The sequence below is a fragment of the Castor canadensis genome, chromosome 12 (assembly GCF_047511655.1).
Source record: "Castor canadensis chromosome 12, mCasCan1.hap1v2, whole genome shotgun sequence".
NCBI lineage: Eukaryota > Metazoa > Chordata > Mammalia > Rodentia > Castoridae > Castor > Castor canadensis.
In genome coordinates, this window is record NC_133397.1 from 128,373,625 (window position 1) to 128,391,620 (window position 17,996).

The 17,996-nt window shown below is 42.3% G+C and overlaps 1 protein-coding gene across 9 annotated transcripts in view; it reads left to right on the top strand.

The window, feature by feature from the left end:
• Arhgap29 (Rho GTPase activating protein 29) overlaps positions 1–17,996 on the top strand; it is a 67,372-nt gene that overhangs the window by 36,702 nt on the left and 12,674 nt on the right. For 8 of the 9 annotated variants that reach the window (XM_020163940.2, XM_020163939.2, XM_074050956.1 and 5 more), the window contains 12 exons: positions 189–299; positions 396–476; positions 633–821; positions 1,555–1,692; positions 8,809–8,966; positions 9,433–9,572; positions 9,847–9,951; positions 12,280–12,378; positions 13,418–13,557; positions 13,861–14,049; positions 14,311–14,448; positions 16,761–16,993. In XM_020163940.2, the coding sequence (XP_020019529.1) occupies positions 189–299; positions 396–476; positions 633–821; positions 1,555–1,692; positions 8,809–8,966; positions 9,433–9,572; positions 9,847–9,951; positions 12,280–12,378; positions 13,418–13,557; positions 13,861–14,049; positions 14,311–14,448; positions 16,761–16,993 (1,721 nt within the window). Of the gene's footprint in view, positions 1–188; positions 300–395; positions 477–632; positions 822–1,554; positions 1,693–8,808; positions 8,967–9,432; positions 9,573–9,846; positions 9,952–12,279; positions 12,379–13,417; positions 13,558–13,860; positions 14,050–14,310; positions 14,449–16,760; positions 16,994–17,198; positions 17,314–17,996 lie in introns of all 9 variants that reach the window. The other variant, XR_012439999.1, reaches the window with a different exon arrangement.

Here is a 17,996-nt window from a genome sequence, read left to right on the forward strand (position 1 = left end):
GATAATTGCTAATTTTACAAACTAATTTATAGTTAATTTTTGAAGAATAACAGTAGTTCTAGAACTCTACTGCTTTTTCTTTTTTTTTTTGCAATTCTGGGACTTGAACCCAGATCCTGATGCATGCTAGGCGAGTGCCTGTACTGGCATTTCTATCATGAAATTGACCTTTCGATTTTAAATTCTAGGAGTTCATGCCGCTCCAGTCTCTGTTTACCAGTGCCCTTCTTAGTGACATAGACAGCAGTCACCTCTTACAGCAAACAATTGCCGCCCTCCAGGCCAACAAGTTTGTGCAGGTAGGAGTTGATGTGTACGTACAGCACACAGCTTCAGCAACAGCATGCCCTTCAAATACAGCTGTTCTCTTTCTTTTTCTAACATGCCCTTCACAGCCTCTACTTGGAAGGAGAAATGAGATGGAAAAACGAAGGAAAGAAATCAAGGAGCTTTGGAAACAGGAACAAAATAAAATGGTTGGTATCCCATGGGGTTTCTCGCAGCGTGTGAGCAGGCAGTTCCTAATTTCCTACTTGAGCCTGCTAAACACGGTCTTAACGAGCCTCCCAAAGACGCTGCAGAAGCCCACGCAGTGGGCTCTTCACACTCTGTGTTTAACACTTCTTGTGTAGCTCGAGACAGAGGCAGCTCTCAAGAAGGCAAAGTTGCTGTGCGTGCAACGCCAGGATGAGTATGAGAGAGCACGGGCGTCCACGGTGCGTTCGGAAGAGGAGCACCTGTGCGCGAATGGTGCGCTAGTGAGAACTCTGAGCAAGCAGCTGGAGAAGAGGCGGAGGCTGGAAGAGGAGGCTCTTCAGAAAGTAAGTAATCTTTGTTGTTTGAAAGCAGTTAGGAATGCTCCACCAGGGGCTTGGCTCTCTGACTTGAGTGGGCCAGGACCCCTGGAGGCGTATTCAGACATCCATAATTAGAAAGCAGAACCTTAAGGGCCCCACCCCACAGGTTCTGGTCAGGGTTGAGTGGGACCCAGACAGCTTGCATGGCTAACAAGTTCCAGGTTGCTGATGCAGGTGGCGACCCACACTTGCAGATGTCCTCTGCCAAGAGGCTTCTGAGAGAACTAGCTCAGAGAGGAGAGGGCAGTAATTCAATGTTTGTGACTTGATGAGTCAAAAAGTCCGCTCTGTGGGCATGAGAGTAATTGTATGTGTGCCAGTTCCACAACTTTAACAAAGATAGGCTGAGCTTTGTGTTGTCTGTGAACTGCAGTGCGGTACGTTCTATAAGACAAATGGTAACTGTGAAGGGAAGATGGCGGTACTTCAAGTAGTAGGGGGATGCTAATTTTCCAGACAACCTTGGAATCATTAATTGTACTGGACTCAACTGTCCATTAAAGGCAGGTGCCCTTGAATCACGACCAAAACAGAGTACTGTTTGTCACCTTCAGAAATATTCTGTTTAAAACAAAGACAGAATTTTTCACGGACAGAGGCTTTTCATTTTTTTTTTTAATTTAGTCTCATTACAGTATTTGTTTTAAAATATAAATTCTAGTGCTCAGTGTTACTTTTTTCTATGATGTTCTTGAAGGTAGAAGAAGCAAATGAACTCTATAAAGTTTGTGTAACGAATGTTGAAGAAAGGCGAAATGATCTAGAAAATACCAAAAGAGAAATTTTAACACAACTTCGGACCCTCGTTTTCCAGTGTGATCTTACACTTAAAGCTGTAAGTAGCTTCTTTCGTATTTTGAAGGCAGGAGGGGGAGAAAGCTTCACTATCTGCAGCAAGGAGAGGGGTGTGTGATAAGTCATGATTCTTAGGACATTTCAGTTCTGAGATGAATGGAACATGTTGACTTTCATTTTTTAGTAGTGATGTATAGTCTGGTTTTACTTTTTTCCTGTTTGTGATAGGGCCTCATTATGTAGCTTGAGCTGGCCTAGAACTCAGCCAACTGAGTAATGGGATTACAGGTGTACTCCAACACATCCAGCTTTTTGAGTTACTTTTGATCTCTAGATTGATGATTTGTTTGCCTCTAAGCCAGTGTCTTTCTTGCCTTGGTTGATAAAATAGATTTGACTTCTGAAACTTCCATCAGCACTGGGAGATAGAGTCTTCAAAATTGGAGTTAATATAAAAATTGAACCCAGGGCTTTATTTGAAGACAGCACATCCCCTACGCCCACGTTTTCATTGGCTTTTCTAGAATTTGGTTTTGTTTTTTTTGTAAAAAAAAGTTATATCTAAGAAGGCTTTGGCATATAGTTGATAAGTCTTAGTATACACATACAGTCTGTATAACTACCCCCACAATCAGGGCTCAGAACAGCTCTGTCACTTCACAAAAGTTCTTTCCTATGGCCCCTGTGTTGTGAAACCTTCCTCCCTCTGACCCCTGGCAGGTAATTCCGTCTCAACTAGCTTGGCCTTTCCCAGACTGTCATGTAAATAGGATCGTGCAGTGTGTGACCTTTGAGACAGGCCTCTCACACCGAGCCTGCCTCTGAGGCCCACCAGTGCTGTGTGTGTATCAGTGATCCCTTCCTTGTGTCACTAAGAAGGCATAGCCCATATGTGACCGCACCCAGTGGGACATTTGTGTCATTTCCACTCGGGGTAGTCATGAGTTGAGAGCTACAAGGATATTTGTGTCAGATTTTTATTTAAAAAGTTTTCATATTTCAAAGTAAATATCTAGGAATGAGATCCTGGTTGATGTGCTAAGTGCACATTTCGCTTAATAAGAAACTGTCTCAGACAGTTCTCCAGAGTGGCTGTCATCAGCAGTGTGTGAGAATCCAGTTGCTCTGTGTCCTTGACCTGTGTCACTTGTTTTTCATTTTAGCTGTTCTGCTCTGACAGATTTGTAGCCTTTTCTCCTTGAGGTTTTCAGGATGAGTGATACTGAGCGTCTTCTCAAAGACTCATTTGCAGTCTGCATTTTGACTGTTTCATCATTTTTATTAAGTTGTTTGTTTTCTTCTTGTCGAGCTTGCATACATTTTCTCTCATCCCAAAACTTTTCTTTTTATACTTTTAGCAAAAGCTTCTGTTCTGATGGAAGCTAGCTTGTCTGTTTCTTTTAGTGTGGGTCATGATTTGATGTTATATTTAAGAGTTCTTCATTTAACCCACGATTACAGAGTTTTCTGTAAAAATTTTCAAGTTTCACATTTAGATATATGATCCATTTTGCATTAATTTTTGTGTAAGGTTAGGTTCAGGCTCATTTTGGCATCCATAGGGTATGTTATAATTATACCTACGGGATTTTGTTGATGAAGTTACTGAGACCCGAAACAGAGATTGGTGCCATTGACAGAATGATTGCTTCTGTTCTGGAGAGAACGGAAGCAGTGTGCATGAAGGGTGGGGGAAGGAAACCCAAGGTTCAGCAGGCGGAGCGGGAGGAGAGGAAAGCTGGGCACAGTATCCTCAGCAGGTTTCTTCAGGAATGGCCACTTGGTTAGATGCACAGTTCCTTTCAGCTGCTGCTGGGTTTAGTCTGCTCACATGTCATTGTGTGTTTTTTCCTATTAATAAAAGGTACTGTTATGTCTTTGCATTAACCCCTTTCACTGTCTTTGTTTGGTTTTGGTCAGGGTAATTTCTGCTTGTATAAAAGAGCTGAGAAATGTTCTCTTCTGCTCTGTTTTCTGGAAGACTTTCTTTACATGTCCACTAGCATTCCCTGGTGAGAGTATCTGGGCTTGAGGTTTTGGAAAAATTTTAAGTACGTATTCAATTTATTTTGATTTAGATAGACCTATTCAAGTTAACTATTTCTTCTTAGGTGAATTTTGGTAGTTTGTAGTTTGCATGGAATTGGTCCTCTCCATCTCAAGTTGCTACATTTACATGCACAGGGCTGTGTAGCACTCCTCTGTCCTGTTAACGTCCCATGGGTGGAGTGACATTTCCTCTGGAACTCCTGGCATTGATCATTTGTACCCCTCCACCCTGTCCATGTGGCAAGAAGTTTATAAATTTATCTTATTTGCATTGATTTTTCTTTTCAATTTTCTTGATTTCTGCTTTATATATAAAGTGTGGTAGTTACTGGATTTGAACTGTGGGCCTTGAGCTTACCTGGCTGGTAGGTACTCTACACTTCAGCCACTCCTCCCCAGCTCTTGCTTTTCATTCTTGATTTCTGCTTGCTTTGGGCTTGTTTTGCCTTTTTCTTTTTTTCTTTTTACGATGCTTGCTTGCTTGTTGAGACCTGCCTGCTTTTCTAGAATAAGTATCTGATGCCTTATGTTTCCCATCAGTATTTCTTCCTTGTGTCCCAGAAATGGTGAAATGTATTTTCATTTTTGTTTAGTTCAGAATATTTTCTGATTTCCCTTGAGACTTCATTTTTGACCTATGGATGATGTAGGAGTTTGTTGACTGATTTTCTAAGTATTTAAGAATTTTCTAGACATTTTCCTGATAGTGACTTCTGGTTTAATTCCATCATGGTGGGAGAAATACTGTGTGTGATTCCCATTCTCTTAAGGAGGGTTGAGTCAAAAACAAAGACTAAAAAGCAGACATCACTAAAATTGAAAACAGAAAGAAGAAAAATCGATGACTTTGAGCTCCTGTAGAACGAGCAGCGTGAGTGCTGTGTGTCCTTGGAGAGAGCGTGTGCTCTGTGACACTGGCGGGGATGTGCCTGGCAGTCGCTGGTCATCCCACACATCTGCGGACTGAGGTGTTCTGCAGTGCTCCCTTTTGTGTTCCCAGCTCTGTTAGTCGCTGCCACATTAGCAGCTGCTAACTGACCTTGGCCAATTGAGTCTTCGTCATCACGAAATGTCTCTTTTTAACCTGGTAAGTTTTCTTAGTAGTGATAGAGCTCATTTTATTTTCTTTGTAATTGTTTGCAGCATGGTATATTTTTTTGTTTGTCCTCTGATTTTTAACCTTATCATTATAGTTAAAGTGAGTTTTTAGCATATGCTTTAGTCTTCATTTTTTTCAAAGTCTGTTTTGATAATCTTTTAAGTGGAGTGCTTAGACCATTTATATTTCATGTAAATAAATGTTCAAATATAGGCCTATTATATGGGGGTATTTTTCTGTTTATACTTTGTTTCCCTTAAGCTATTCTTATTTATCAGAATTAGATTTTAATTTATCTAAGTTTTTTTAATCTACTTTTTACATTGCGTAATTGATCTATTGGTATTTTATAGATCTATATATATTTTAGTTGGTGGGGCTGGGAATTACAGTACATACATGCTGGTACATGAATAATTACATTACATACATACATGTCTGTATATAATTGTATCAGTTTGCCTTGAAGATACATAGGTCCCACACCCATGGATTCAGCCAACAGTAGTTTAGGAAAAAAATTGCACTGTGTTGAACACACACAAACTTTTTTCCTTGTCATCATTCCCTAAATGTCACAGAACAGTGCTGTTTGTGTAGCATTTGTGCTGAACTAATATACAGAATGTGGCGTTTGTATTCCGTGGACCATGTGCTGTGCCACCTTCTACAGGACACTGGATGTCCACGATGTAGGTTTACAAGGGCTGTTCTGGAGAAATTCTTCACAGATACAGAGGAGGGGCAACTGTTCTTACATTTTTTTGGTAGTTTTTTGGTTTTGTTTGTTTGTTTGTTTGTTTGAGATGGTCTCAGTATGTAACTCAGGCTGTCCTTGAACTCACTCTGTAGCCAGGCTGACCTCGAACTGGCAGTCCTCCTGCTTCTACCTCCTGAGTGCTAGGATTTCAGGCATGAACCATCACGCCTGGCTTTGTATTAAATTTTCATAGTCCACTTAAAACTAGTATTTTACCACTTCAAGTGGAAGGAAAATCCTTATCACCATGTAACACCTTTATCCACCATGGATTCCAGTTGGTATTTGTTCATTACATCTGTATAAATTGAAAAGCTCACCAGACCATTTACAGTTCTTGCTTTTAAGTCATACATACCGTACAGAAGTTAAGAGAAGGAAATATCTATTGTAGTTGCCCAGATAGTTTCCATTTCTGTCTGTTTTTCTTCCATTCCTGCACATTAAACTTCTTGTATCTGTAGGTACAAAATTTCAGGTGTTTTTAGCTATTTTTGTTGTTGTTATTGTGCTCTTTCTCCTGTTCTTCTAAGAGTCAGTGACTCAAATGCTGGACCTTTTGTTCTCTCTCAGGTCTTGATGGTCCCTCTGTCTGTGTCCCCAGTCTTCTCTTGGTTGTTTTTAGACATAATCCCCAGCTTGCAGGGTTTCACGTAGGATTTTTCCACTTTCCGTGGCTTATCAGGGTGTTGAGTGCATTTCCCAGGTATGCAGGTACGGGGAGCATTGAGAAAGAAGCTGGCATGCGTTACAGAGCATTGAGGTATCTTCAAGTTTATCGGCTCTCCTTTGTTATCTCTGTCTGCCTGGACAGTCCTGCAGCAGATATGTTTTGGGAATTCTGTTTTTTGGTAGTACAATTTTCTTTTGTTTCTTTCTTGTGCCTTCCTTGTCCCTGCAGACCCCTGTCTTTCCATTGTCAGCACTGGTCGCCCTCACTTCTTCCACCTGTTGCAGCATCTGCTTTAGTCCTCATCAGAGAACACCAAGCCAAGGTGTCTCAGCACTGGGGTCTTTTCTTTCTTAGTCATTGAGACTTTGCTGTCTTCTGTAGGAGAGGGCAAGGAAGTGCGTGCCTTAGGTTGCAGTTTATTTCCACAGTTTGCCTGGGGCCATGTGCTTTCGAGTCCTGAGGGAGGTTACATCTGCATTCTGTCTAGGAGTTTTTAAGTGAATTCTGTTGGACCCTCGGGGCAGTGAGACCACTCCATCTAAATCAGAGCCTTTAAAATGTTTTGGTTATTTAAAATGCTATCTCATTCATTTACCAGGTTTTGATTAGTTACTAGCTTACAGAATTATAAAATTACTTAAAAGAATTATAAAATCCCAGCATTTGACATTCTCTTATAAGTCAGGGAGGCCAACTGTTCACCAGTGACAACTCTCCTTCACCTAAAACTACAGCTAATAATAGCTGAGATTGAATATGTGCCTGCCAGTGTATTCAGCTGTTTGTCTACATTAACTCATTCAACTCTGGTGACATCCTATCCAGCAAGCGTACTTGTTTGCAGCTCCATTTTACTGATGCAGAAGCAAAAGTTAAGCCCTTCTCAGAATGTGACCTGCCTCTGCAGTGGTGCATTGCCACTGCTGTGAGGGTCCCACGGATTGCAGAATCCTGGATTTTGAACCAGTCTTTTGAAATCAGAACTGCACTTGAACAAGGTCTTCTGGGTGACTCATTTGACTATTAACTTGTTCAAGTCACCAGTATAGAGAAATTATAAATAACTTGATCAAAGCCACCCTGTATGTAAATTGCCGTTTGGAGCAAGAAGTAAGTTCAGCCTCCATCAGCCTGAGATTCCTCTGACATCAGCAGGTGCTGCACCCAAACTGAGGCAGATGCAGTTCAGATCTCCTTTGCTTTAGGGGTGAGGACACTGACACACCACTCTGTTGCATATACCTTCCACATGCCACGTATGCCGGTCAGTTATCCTTAGGGAAACGTGTATCGACCCTGTTACCTGATACTATAAGAGAGGTGAGGAAGACGTGCAATGTTGGTTCTTACTGTCTGCTCTGGTTACGCTTCCCACACAGAAGCCAGAGTGAGCTTTAAAGAATAAGTAGGATCGTGCTTTGTTTACAACCCTCCTGGTTTCCCTTTACACTTTACTTCATACTGCCAAGGCAGGATGTCTGCTTCCCCTTCTCGCCTTAGGTCACGTAGAAGCTCCACCTCCATTGGTGAGCTTTGGCTGTCTTGACCTTTCATCTGCTTCTTGAACACAGCAAGGTCCATCCCATTCTCTGTTGCACCACCCCTTGTGTTTGAACTGGACTTCTCCCTGAAACTCTGCATCCTTAGTTCCTCAGAAAAGCCATTCCTAAAACCCATCAGCAACACATCCATGAGCTCACTCCGTAAGTTGACGTTCTTACTTTTCAGAACTAGGAAGTATCTTACCTACATAGTTGTTACCTCTCTGACACCACCCTCAGGAGAACCTCAAGTAGGTGAGGACTGTCTCATCTGCCTATTTCCTGTAAGAACCAAAGTGTAGGCTTTTGTCAGAGTTAGACTGGATGTGAGAACGGGTCTGCCATGCTATGTGAACATCACAGCTACTATTTGAGTTGCAGGAATATATAGGACTGTTGACATTTGCAGCAACTCAATGGGATAATGCATTTTACTAGGTCCAAGGTAGTATCTAATTATAAAGCCAAGTAACCAGCATACATTATAAATAATAAAGCATTTATATTTTTATAGGAAAGCATTTAAAGTGAAAACAAAGCTGGCATAGTAACATATAATCTGTAATCCCTGTTACTTGGGAGACTGAGTTGGGAGGATCTTGAGTTCAAGGCCTGCCGAGCAAAATACTGAGATCCCCCAGCTCAAAAAAAAAGAGAAAGAGTGCAGACAGTCAAAATAGTAGTGCTTATGATTGGTGTCCTCTCCCCCATGTTTTCCTCTTAAGAGTTCAGGCAGTTGTCAGACCATCAGTGTATGGAGCTGGCATCCTCAGATCACACCACCTCCTGCACTGTGGGCCAGTAAGGACATGGATTGTACCTTTTAACTTTACAGCTTAAAATCAGTTTTCCTGGAAATGGTCACCCTTGGATATTAATTAAAAGCACTCACTTATTTGCAGTCTTGTTCTTGCACAAGATCAGGTGGCATAGCATGCTGACAGCGTATTGGGTGCTGTGTGGCTCATTGTATGATGTTTTTATTGGCACGAATGTATATCCTGAGTCACCTCTGCCTCTGTCTGTGACCACAGGTAACAGTTAACCTCTTCCAGATGCAGCACCTGCAGGCCGCCTCTCTTGCAAACAGTTTACACTCTCTCTGTGACAGTGCCAAGCTCTATGACCCAGGCCAAGAATACAGGGAATTTGTCAAGGCTACAAATTCCAGCGAAGAAGACAAAGTTGATGGGTGAGAGCACCTGCAGAGATGGGGTGGTTTCCAGGGATAGGATACTTGTTAAGTTCCTGTCCAATAGGATCAGCAGAATTAAGTTTTGAAACTGTTTGAGTAGTTTTTTCTTCCTGTGGTTTCCTCGGAGGTACATTTAAGAGTAGGTGGAGCTCACCTGAGAGTGAAGCTTCCATTTGACAAGACCTTAGTTCTTTGAGCTTAAAAATCCTTTGGGAATGCACATGGTGACCTTCCATATTGTGAGTATCCACAAACTTCGCCAACATTTTCTACTGAGGCTACATGTTTCTAGTATAACCACAACATAAATAGTATATTGTTATTCCTTCAGCCATCAGCTGATCCACGTGCTACAGTTTTTTCTTAATATAGTCAGCTTACTTGCTCTATGTTCATTAAGGTAAATTTTCTGAATGTGGAGTAAAACAGACTGACCAGCACTGGCTTTACATTTTCTCCATAGGAATGTCAGCAAGCGATTGACACACAGTCCCCAGACATCGAGATACGGACCTGCCGACTCCTTAGAGGACGTGGTGCGCCTTCCTGACACTTGCAATAAAATGGAAGAGGACAGGTGCTCCAACAGTGCAGACGTCACAGGTAGCTTTTCCAACTACAGCAAACCCTGGTTTGTGAAAGAGCATATTGTTCACATGTAACTCTGAAATGAACCTGAGCTCCAGAATTAGAAAATGGAGCCTCACATTGCATCTCTGTGAGACCACCATGTCACAGATGTGACCACGGGCCTGCCTTGATGTCCATAACTGGTCATTTTTAGAGAAATGTGGCTGGTCTCGCTTTGCATCATTTGGTTTTGTGCCTTATGAAGCCCTGTAGCCAAGTTTTGACTGTAAATGTTCTTCTCCTAAAGGTCCTTCTTTTGTAAGGTCATGGACATTTGGGGTACTCAGTGACTCGGAGAGCACCGGGGGAAGCAGCGAGTCCAGGTCTCTGGATTCTGAGTCTATAAGTCCAGGTGTGTAAATACTTAAGTCCAGGTGTGAAAATTCAGTGAAATATTAAAATAGTCCACTCGGGGTGTTTTTTAACTACTATATTTTATAATGGGCTGTCTGGTGCATAGAAAGGAGCATGTATGTTTCTGTGTGTGGTTTAAAGAAAAGCAATGAAAGCAGGCCTTTCCCTCATCATCACCAGCCTAAGGAGTGGACCATGGCTAGTGCCTTGGCAATCTTGGTAACACTGCGCTGTATTCCCCAAGAATAAACCATCATCCTGTATTCCAAATCACTCCATGGCTAATTTAGGGGTTTTTAGTACCTATATGTAATGAGTCTGCCCCCTTCTCTACTAGGCAGATGAAACCCTATTATTTCATATGACTGTTTGAGATCCATATTGATTATGAGTGGCTGCCTCTGTTTTCTTTCGGTACTGAATAGTATTTTATGAACACAAATACTATCTTTTGAGTCTTTTACAGTTACTCACAATAGTGAATAATAACTTACGCCAATTCTTGTACCTGTGATATTTAATTTTTTTATAAATGTGCTTTAAGATAATTTGATTAAAAAAAATTTGTCTTAGTCCTCAGAGATGCAGTGTTTTGACTCTCCCTTGGTGGATTCAGAGAAGGTAACTTGCCCTGGGCCACGTAGCTAGCAGGAGAAAGCAGTGTCTGAGCCTTTGGTTCTTCCTTTGACTCGCCATCCACTCCCATCCAAAGATTACTCCAGTCTGTCCTTCCTGGCTGCATTCCTTCCTCCTAGAATCTTGAGAGATGTGTTGTAGACTTGACTCACTTCAAATTTCAAAGCAAGTTCAAAGCATTTACATAGTGTGGAAGCTCTGCTCATGATGCAAACGTCTGGTACTGAGTTTGTGGGCTGGGTGTCAAGTGTTCCCTTACCACCCTGTAATAGCAGAGTTGTTCAGGGACACCCCAGAGATGGGAGCCTCCGTTCTCAACACAGTATTTGTAATTAGCTTTGAAAACACAAAATGATTCAACGAGTACCAGAAGTTAAGGTCCAATCTAGAGTAAACCCCAAGTTATCTGGGATCCCACAGACCTCATGTGATAGAAAAAGGTCAAAATGTGGACCACATAATAAACGGGGAAGGACTGGGGGATCAGCCTGGGGAGAGAATCCTGAGGCCATGACGGCTGTCGTCACATCCTGGACATGAAGGGTTAGAGCTGGAGGGCTGGTTTGCACCTTTAAGAAGAAATATTTCTGCTCAATTATGCAAGGGAGCTGTTTTATAATTAGGATAGTTCTAAAATGAAGAGTGTAACCTTGTGATTTCCTAGTCAGTGGGAAGATAGTCACAGCTGAAATTTTCAACTATCTGTAGTTATGTTATGAAGAAAAACCTTTCAGGAGAGGATGTTGTTAAAAGTCATTTGTGAAAAGTGTCCATAATTCAGAAACTAAGAATGTTAAGGCCTTGAGTTGAAGTAAATTCTTTACTTAAATACAGATGTTTAGAATTTCAGCAGTAAAGCAACCTGCTCCCAGGCAGGCTGCTTTCCAAAATGCTTGATACACACAGTGGTGTTCCTTGCTGACAAAGCTCGTTTACGTCCTGTGGTCCCAGCAAATGGCCAGGGCTCACCAGCTCTTGTTCCTGTTCTTCATCTCCTACCTTCCTAGTAGTGTGAATTTTGGTGTTACTATTGCACTATAGGATTCAAAGATTTTTATCCGTTTCAGAAAGCTCCATAGTTTTCATTGTATATGTTTATTATGACAATCCAGCAAACATCTAATGACAAGTCTACTGTTACGCTAGCTCCTCTGTCAGATATTAGATATAAAACACACATAAAAATACTACTGATCCGTGGAGCTTACATACAGTCTAATGCTGTCAGAAGTTGGAAGATGGGCATGTGTATACACCTGTAATCCCAGCTACTCGAGAGGTGGAGGCAGGAGGATCATGAGTTTGAGGCCAGCCTGGGCAAAGATAGCGGTAAAAACCCTGTCTCAAAAACAAAAACAGAATGCCTGGGGGAGTAGCTCAAGTAGCAGAGCACAAGGCCCTGGGTTCAGTCATCTCAGGCCTGCAAGGAAAAAAAGTCAGCAGTAAGGGCTCATTTTAGCGTATGGGCCTCGGTTTTAAATTTATTTGGAAAAGTCAAATTTGGTTAAATTTCTTTTCTTCTCAGGAGTGAGTATGCGAATTCTGTTATCCAGATGATGATAATAGTTGAGCAAACTTTACACTGAAGCTAATAAAATAGTGCTGCTGGTGTCGTGCACAGAATGTCACGACCCACTTCTGATGCTCTGCTGTGAATGGTTAACTAAAGGTATCCACAATTTTCTTTCAGGAGACTTTCATCGGAAACTTCCACGAACTCCATCCAGCGGAACCATGTCTTCTGCAGATGATCTGGATGAAAGAGAGCCACCCTCCCCTTCAGAAGCTGGTACTGTATCCCTCTAAGCAGACCCAGCTAGACCAGCATGCAGCCACAGCGCTGCAGGACATCAGACAGTGCAGTTGTAAAGGACTGCTCCCTCACTGCATGTTGAGCAGAAGGGGGACAGGGCTCACAGCAGCGTTCACAAAGCCAGTCTATTCGTATAAACACGGGCGACTGCTAGTCAGTGAACTGTCATTGTGCTGTACGGATACAACACAGGTGTGAGAACAAGGAGAGAGCAGCCAGCTCTAAGGTGTCCAGGAACAGTGTTAAAGCAGGCTGGACGCAGGGCTCTTTCCCTGAGCCTGTGTGTGGGGGCAGTGCATGAGAAAGTCTGGAAAGGCCCCTTCTAAGAGCTGTGCAGGGCTGGAGCATGTGTGGTTCCATCCCCGGCACCCCAAAACAGCAACAGCAACAATTACGGAATAGTGCGGAAAACCAGCAGGAAGAGCACACAGTGCCCTTCTGGAGGACAGGCATGCTGTGGGTGTTGAAGGACAGAAAGTGGTCAGTTACAAGGTGACTTGAGTTACACTCTTAGGTTAATACATTTGGTGCCTCCACGTAACTGTTTGTATGATTTCCCAAATTAATGGAATATCTGACCTCCAGTACGATGTTGAAAAATCACCAGCTTATGTTATCTGTAATTTTATAATGAATTAAGAGTAATGCAAATGACACTAGCGTGCTAGCCTCATATAGCTCTTTTCCTTTAAGCACTTCCAGGGTTTTCCCCTGAGAATGTAATGTCACCCATGAACACACGCCCAGCTCTTCCTAAAATCATAAATGTACTGATTCTGAAAACATGCTGAGGTGTCCTGCGGTTAGTACCTTACTGATTTGGTGGCCATTGTCACTCACGGCTAAAATGTTTGAGAGCGTGGTATGATTTGTAAGAGGTGAATGAACCAGATGCTTGTTTTGGTGTTAGAACTCACGATAACAGCTTTTTGTAAAGACTGTTCAAAGCGTAGTGTGGTGTAGCAGCGTGTCTTATCGTCCTGCTGTTCTCACGTAGTAACCTTTCTGTCACAAGGACCCAGCTCCCTTGGAGCATTCAGGAAGACATTGATGTCAAAGGCAGCTGCCACTCACAAGTTCCGCAAACTAAGGTCCCCCACAAAATGCAGGGACTGCGACGGCATTGTGGTGTTCCAGGGTGTTGAGTGCGAGGAGGTGAGTGAAGGAGGGGAGGGAGCCTGGGCACCGCGCCGCCTACGCTCTCACGCACCGCCCTGCCTCTCTGCCTCTCTGCGGTGTGGTGTGACCTCTTAGGGCCTTCTGGAAATGTTTTCCTAGCAGACTGTACCCCAGCACACCTTCTGTCATTCTGTATTTCATTTTGCCCATAAATGTATTTCGGACACTAAAACCATACCTTTCAAATTCATTTTGTCATGTTACCAGTCTATGTACAGCTTGCCTGCTTGTGAATAGTTTTAAAGTGAATTAACCAGTTTTAAACTCATTTTCTCACAGTGTCTCCTTGTTTGTCATCGAAAGTGTTTGGAGAATTTAGTCATCATTTGTGGTCATCAGAAACTTCTTGGAAAAATACACTTATTTGGAGCAGAATTCACACAAGTTGCAAAAAAGGAACCAGATGGCATTCCTTTTGTACTCAAAATGTGTGCTTCCGAAATTGAGAATAGAGCCTTGTGTCTCCAGGTACGTTGTGACTCACAGTCCCAAACATACGGAGCTGTGTGACTTACTCCAATGAGGAGACTTAGAAAGAAAACACTATTTTCATTTATAAGGACTGAATTGATGCAGATTTACCTGGAAATTGTTACTCATTTGGCTCTGACTAGGTTTTTGGAAATGCTGATGAAGATCAAGTAGACACATGAATTATGTTTAGATGTCTGCAGTCAGCCATTTTTACTAAAGCAGAGTTTTGCACAACTTTTTCATTGTCTATTCAAGGGAATTTATCGTGTTTGTGGAAACAAAATAAAAACTGAAAAGCTGTGTCAAGCTTTGGAAAATGGAATGCACTTGGTGGATATATCAGAGTTTAGTTCACATGACATCTGCGATGTCTTAAAACTGTACCTTCGACAGGTAAGGTTTTTGTTCTTGAAACCCACCATGAGATGCAGAAGAGTAAAAACATGATCTGTATTTTGTTCATAACATTTGCTGTATGCATGTTCTCATTGGCACAGACCATACCGATGTCTTCTAATTATTAATGTACAGATTAAAAAGTATATACAGTGTACCTAGAAGCCGGGTGCCGTGGCTCACGCCTGCAATCCTAGCTACTCAGGAGGCAGAGAGCAGGAGGATTGAGGTTCAAAGTCAGCTCAGGCAAATGTTCATGAGACCCTATCTTGAAAAAACCCAACACAAAAATAGGACTGCTGGAGTGGCTCAAGTGGTAGAGCGCCTGCCTACCTAGTGTGAGGCCCTGAGTTCAAACCTCAGTACTGCCAAAATAAATAAATATAAATAAGTAAATAAATTAAACATAACAGTTTAAAGAACAAAAATTAAATAAGCTCCTTTCTCATCACCCACCTTGAGAAGCTAGAATCTTACCATATCTCACTCAAGACTGTCATGTGTCTCTTCCAAGTTGCAGCCTCCCAGCTCCACCAAAGAGCTCTTTCCTAACCATAAAGAAACAGTATTTTCCTAAATGTAAAGAAATAAAAGGACTGGTGGAATGGCCTAAGTAGTAGACATCTGTCTAGCAGGAGTGAGGCCCTGAGTTCAAACCCCAGTACTGCCAAAAAAAAAACATGGGGTAGGGAACAGAGCACTGCCTAGCACATACAAGACCCTGGGTTTATCCCTAGCACTTGGAAAAAAGAAAAAGAAAAAGAATAAATGTGGTTTTAGAAAGTGACTTGAAAGCATAGCAGCTAGCTGTGTGTAAGAAGAGGGTTGTGTTCACACTGTTATGTGAAGATTGGGTATAAAGAACGGGTTTGAATTAGATTTTCTTTGCCTTCACTGATATACTTCAAGATGGCTGTTGTGGTGTCAGTGGGCAAGGCAGTGAAATTCATGGTGTCTGGGGTGCCAGGCACAGCCATCCTACCAGTTGGGCTCTGAAGTCTAGCAGGAATGTCCTCAGGGTGTAGATTACCTATCCTTCACTGTCTGTAGGAGTGGGTGTAAAGACAACATGTTGGTGGCTGAAACAAGTGGTTTCAGGCATCAGTTTATGGGGGAACTTGATTAGCACATTGCCTTGAGCCAAGAATGAAAATGGTTGTGGCGGAGCCTAGCCTCAACTCAACATGTCCATCTCTGGAGTGCTCTGCTCCACTTGGGTGTTTTCACCGTATAGCTATTCCTGGGACCTCTCTCACCCTCCTCTCAGGCCTTCCTCGTTTTTGCCTTATTCTCCTGTGTGGGTCATGTCCATGCTTGAGTGTGGTAGAATAGGAGTAGATACTTGAAACTTTATCAGCCATAGTGTCTTTATACTCTTGAAGGAAACAGAGTAACGTGGGTAGTATGGAAGGTTGCAGTGCTCTAAGCTGGAAATTATTTTGTTTCTTAATTTCTAAGGTACTGTTTTGGTTGTTTTCTTTGAAGCTTGAAATCCTTGCTTCATTCCTGTCCCTACATATGGCCTGTTGTTTTGTCTGTTTGAAGGCTTCTAGAACCTTCTTTAATTCACAGTGATGTTCCTTGATGTGTATGGATTTACCTAGTGCTGACATTTTAACTCTCCTTAAGATCCTATAAATCATGTGGATTCACAGTTGAGGGGTTCAGCCTTCTTGGAACCCCTGACTCAGCACTTACTTCTCTTCTCTTCACCTTATGAGATACTGCTTTTGTCTGTTTTCCCAGTCCTCTGGGTCTCCTGAATTTAAACGAGGCTGTAGGAGGAAAAGAGTGAAGTATAGCTATTAGAGCTGACATGTTAGCTCAGCAAAGTATTGATAGCTCTTTGTTCAGATTTTACAGGACCCTCAACTGAGAAATGGCAGTTGAGTTGTGGACCTTTGAATGACTGTAAGTCTCACAGTGTGTCATCCTTTATCTCCTAACTGATGAGGGATTATTTTGTGAATTGTCTACATTCATTTCAATAAAACAGTGACCATCATGCAACTTCGGGGTGCTCATGAGTAGCTATAGGAGCTAGATATCTGTCCTCTGCTAAGTTTTTAGATTTCATCATGCAGCTCTAGGTTTAAAGTTTACTGATAGTTGATCAACTTGTTATATAAACATCATTTATGATGACGACTTCAGATTCATCTTGTAGGTTCCATCTGTAGCAAACACATAAAGATTTACTTTAAATCTTGTGAATCTAAAGAGAAGGCTAAATCATTGAGTGTTATCAGTAATAACTGGCTATTAACAAAAACTACAATGATATTCCTGATGTAATTTTATTTCTTTAGCTCCCAGAACCATTTATTTTATTCCGATTATACAAGGAATTTATAGACCTTGCAAAAGAGATCCAGCATGTAAATGAAGAGCAAGAGACAAAAAAGGATAGCCCTGAGGACAAAAAACATCCAAGTACAAGCATAGAAATTCACCGGATTCTTCTAAGGAGCAAGGACCTTCTAAGACAGCTGCCAGCACCCAACTTCAACAGTCTTCATTACCTCATTGTCCACCTCCGGCGGTGAGAATTTCACATGTAGTAGAGCGTCCATTAGGGGTGGATAATTAGGTTTTCGTTCAGTGAAATTTACCATATTAATCATTTTCCAGTGTATGGTTCAGTAGTGTCAAGTGCACTCACGTTGTTGTGGTTTTCCTGTAAAGTGAATTTCACTTTTACTATGTGTTTCAACTTTATTATGAGTATTGAATGTGTGTTTCCTCAGGGCTTCTGCCATCTGTGGGATCGTCATCTTTGGGGCAGACCTGCCTGCAAGCACACACAGTACAGCCTCATTCCTGCTGATCTGTGTGCAGCCTGCAGAGGAAGATTGGGGGTGGGTAAGTCAGAGGAAGCCCTTGAGTCAGACCTGAAGAACTCGTAGTGATGGGGCGGACACAGAATGTGCAGAACAGCATTGTAGGCAGAGGATTACAGACACAGATAAGCAGGACATTTCACAGTTGGGAGGTACAATACAGCAGGCAGTAGCAGAATCTGAGATAGCCAGAGGCTGATAAGAAAGTCTTCATACCTCACAGATGACTTTACCGTCTTGCTCTGTACCCAGGAAAGAATTTTAAGCTAGGTATTTAAGATGCTCAGAGCTGCCTGTTAGATCTTTCTGGCGAAAATACGGGAAATGGCTTGGAGTGGAGCCCTTTACTACAATTCAGGTCTCAATGAAGCGTCATAGAAACAAAGGCCGTTAGCACTAGGAGTACAGTGGAGTGTGGGAGAGGCAGCAGAGCGGAGAGATGTTTAGCAGAGTCAGCTGGGCTTGAAGCGATGCTTTGGTCTCAGTGTGTGGGGTGACATGCAAGTCAGTTTTAAGGGTGTTTTTCCCTCCCTCTCTGCTGCTGAGACTTCAGTACTTCCTTCTGCCTGGACCATACATAACACTGTGAGACTCAGTCTGGCGTGTGGTAAAGATTCTGGCCAAATGCAGAATGGTGTTCTTCACCAGGCGCCTTCACACTTGACCTAGACTCTTCCTAGACTTCTGCTGCTCATTTTCCTTCAC